Source organism: Pyxicephalus adspersus, chromosome 5, assembly GCF_032062135.1.
Source record: "Pyxicephalus adspersus chromosome 5, UCB_Pads_2.0, whole genome shotgun sequence".
Taxonomy (NCBI): Eukaryota; Metazoa; Chordata; class Amphibia; order Anura; family Pyxicephalidae; genus Pyxicephalus; species Pyxicephalus adspersus.
In genome coordinates, this window is record NC_092862.1 from 103,750,234 (window position 1) to 103,753,150 (window position 2,917).

Sequence of the window (2,917 nt, forward strand, 5' to 3'; positions counted from 1 at the left end):
TTTTGATCATCCTACTGATAATCTTTAAATCATTACTGACTTATCATGCCTTCTTTGCAATATGTAGCTGAATAAAGAGATCTTGGTAAGGGAAAAGTTTGCTTCTTTGTGTCAAAGCCTCCAGCAAGAAGACAAGTAAGAAGGACAGTAGTGGCATCTCCCAAACCCTATGAGACTAGTAGTCAGAGACAACAGTACCCTAGATTTCACACTGCAGATATATAGTTATGTGGTTGCAGACACTGAAGTGCCTAGGCACAGACACATACAGGGAAGTGAAATGGTCTTTTTTAGGAAAAACTAAAAAAAAGGGTACTGCTTCGGCACAATAAATACTTCAAGATGTTCCCTATACTAAAGCAAATCTTCACTTTTTTTTTTTCTTAAAGTTTTACAAAAACATACCTGACACAAATAACCCAAAGCAACACAAAGCTTTAAATACATTGGTTGTCTTTATTTTTACACAAAATGTTTAGATGGAAGATTGCAGAAGTAGAGTATGCCACATAATCCTTGTATTGTAAAAAATGAAATATTACATTTGATTTGTAACATCGGTCAGATTAAAAAGTCTCTCCAAGAACAGTAAAGTTATAGACATTACAGTATTAAAACTGATCTATTGATCTTTTAGACAAACCAAGCAATTTTCTTTGTTTTCATAAATAGGCCCATCCATGCAAAAGGTTTCCAATCTCACTTAATATTCATAAAACAATCCCTGAGGTGTGTCCATACAATGAGATTTAGCCAAAAAATGCAATATTTTAGCATTGCACATTTATAACATTATTAGTAATACTGAACATCCTTCCTGGGCAAATGATTGTCAAAGTGTCTTTGTGAAGTAACTAAGCAAACTTAGGGATCAACATGCCCGGATTAGCAGTACCACAAGAAATATCAGACAAAGTAAGGATATTGCTGCAAACAGGAAGAGAAGTCCAGCAAAGACAGTAGGCCTCAAAGGAAGAAGAATCAAGGGTCTCTCTGCAGGTATCATATTGGTGAGGTTCAGCATGTAACCCAAAGACCACGCAATACTGCTGTTGCCAACCTGTAGATCAAAAAGATGGTTACATTTTAATAATAGACAAGTTTATCGAGGTAAAATCACAGGATGAAAACGATGGTTTATCACACTAAGTACATCAGTGTGAAGTGCCCACCAAACAGAAAGGAGTACAGTAAATACCAATCCTTTAGAACAAGAAAATTGCAGGAAGGACAATATTTGCAGTAGTTAGGTTGAGTAGGAGGTTAAAGCTGCATACCATGGTTGGAATGCCTAGGCAACAGTTGCCATAGATTGACTTACAAAGGTGTGAATCAAAACTGAAACACATTCTCATTTAGCATGTTTACTCAAGGGTTATCTGTACACATACCTCTTTCTGGAACTGGATCTGTGGCCAAGTCTCACTGTCAAATTTATACCCATGAACCAGTAGATAATAAATATAATTAGCTGAAAAACAGTAGGATCTTGCATATTTTTCATCAAACTTCAAAAGTAGCTGGGGAAGCTGAAAAAAAAACATTTATAAACACTAATTTTTGGGCTCCTCATTTTGCTTACTTTCTACATTTAGTTAATAGTTATAGGTGTAGTATATTGGGCTGTTTTATCTAGGAAACACTATTATTTTTTCACTTAACCAATTGAACTTAATAAACAAGGTTATTTTGCCCACTCTACCCAATGTGGTAGAAGGAAAACATTTCTAAAAGTGATTTTTGTTTTTGCCTTTATTGAATGATTTGAAGTGAATACATTATCATCCTATTAGGGGCACATTGCAAAGTAAACAGTTCTTTTGTAAATCAGTTCCTAAAATAATATATAATGCAATACAAGAATTCAAATGAGTTTGGTAAAACATTCATTTTCCGTATTTTACATCACTACACCCATAGTCAGATCATGCCATGATCCAAGAGAAGGATACAGACCTTACTCCATTCCTGAGAACAGAAGTATGACATACTTGAGTTGAATTCCTCTAATGGAAAATGTCCAGTAAGATTTAAAGCATTTGCTGTATAATAAAATCCTGAAAAAGCCTGTAAAATAATAGGAAACAAAAACATAGTTATAAGTATATTATAATCCCCACGCAAAAATGGTATATATTTTGTTTGTTAATTAGAAGCAAGATTATATTGTGGGACCATTCATATTTTGCAAATTTTGTTAACTGCATTACTTGGGACATTTCAGGGATGAGTTCTTTACCTACATATTTGTCTCTCTTTGTTTTTTTTTTTTAAATATGTGTTTACACTTTGCACATTTCCTTGCACTCCACAGCAATGGGTGGCAGGCAGGTGGATGGGGATATAAATATCTGCAATGAACATGCATAGATCCCCCTATGTGTCACCCCTGCTGCGGAAACATAGTAAAAGACACAACCAAATCTTAAAAATATTTTTGGGGTACAGAATTAGTTCTGAGTATTAGGTCTGAGTTTCCCTTTCTTTTGTTTTAAAAATGCATTTTTTCCATAAATAGAACACATTTCCATCCTCCTAATAGCTTCCATTAATCTTAGGACATGGCAGCAGAATTCTCTTTATTACAGCTGACATAGTTGCAGTGGTTGCCAGTATGCTTGTGAATGCCAATTTGAATATTGGAACACACATAAAAAGGTATCTGTCTGTTATGTTAAGAATTATTGTTTTTCTACATTATCTTTGACCTCTTATCATAATTCCATTTTACTTTGTTGGACAGAGGTAGAAGCAGGTTTGAAGCCTTTGCCAGCTTTGAGCCTTTGCCCCTGATTCATCATTGAAATCCGCGATCGCGGGAAGCGCGATAATACGCGCGACCCGCGATCGCGGATTACCGCGGTCCGGGACTCGAGTGCGCGCGTCCACTCGCATCCTGAATCTGCCGGCCGGATTC

At 35.9% G+C, this 2,917-nt stretch overlaps 1 protein-coding gene across 1 annotated transcript in view; it reads right to left on the reverse strand.

Annotated features, from left to right (window-relative positions):
- Nucleotides 1-436: 436 nt before the first annotated feature.
- Nucleotides 437-2,917, reverse strand: part of ENTPD3 (ectonucleoside triphosphate diphosphohydrolase 3) — a 28,398-nt gene continuing 25,917 nt past the window's right edge. Inside the window, exons 8-10 of the mRNA XM_072412335.1 lie at nt 1,957-2,067; nt 1,392-1,529; nt 437-1,060 (exon numbers count right to left, since the gene is read on the reverse strand). Coding sequence (XP_072268436.1) covers nt 872-1,060; nt 1,392-1,529; nt 1,957-2,067 — 438 coding nt within the window. The 3' untranslated portion in view covers nt 437-871. The remainder of the gene's footprint in view (nt 1,061-1,391; nt 1,530-1,956; nt 2,068-2,917) is intronic.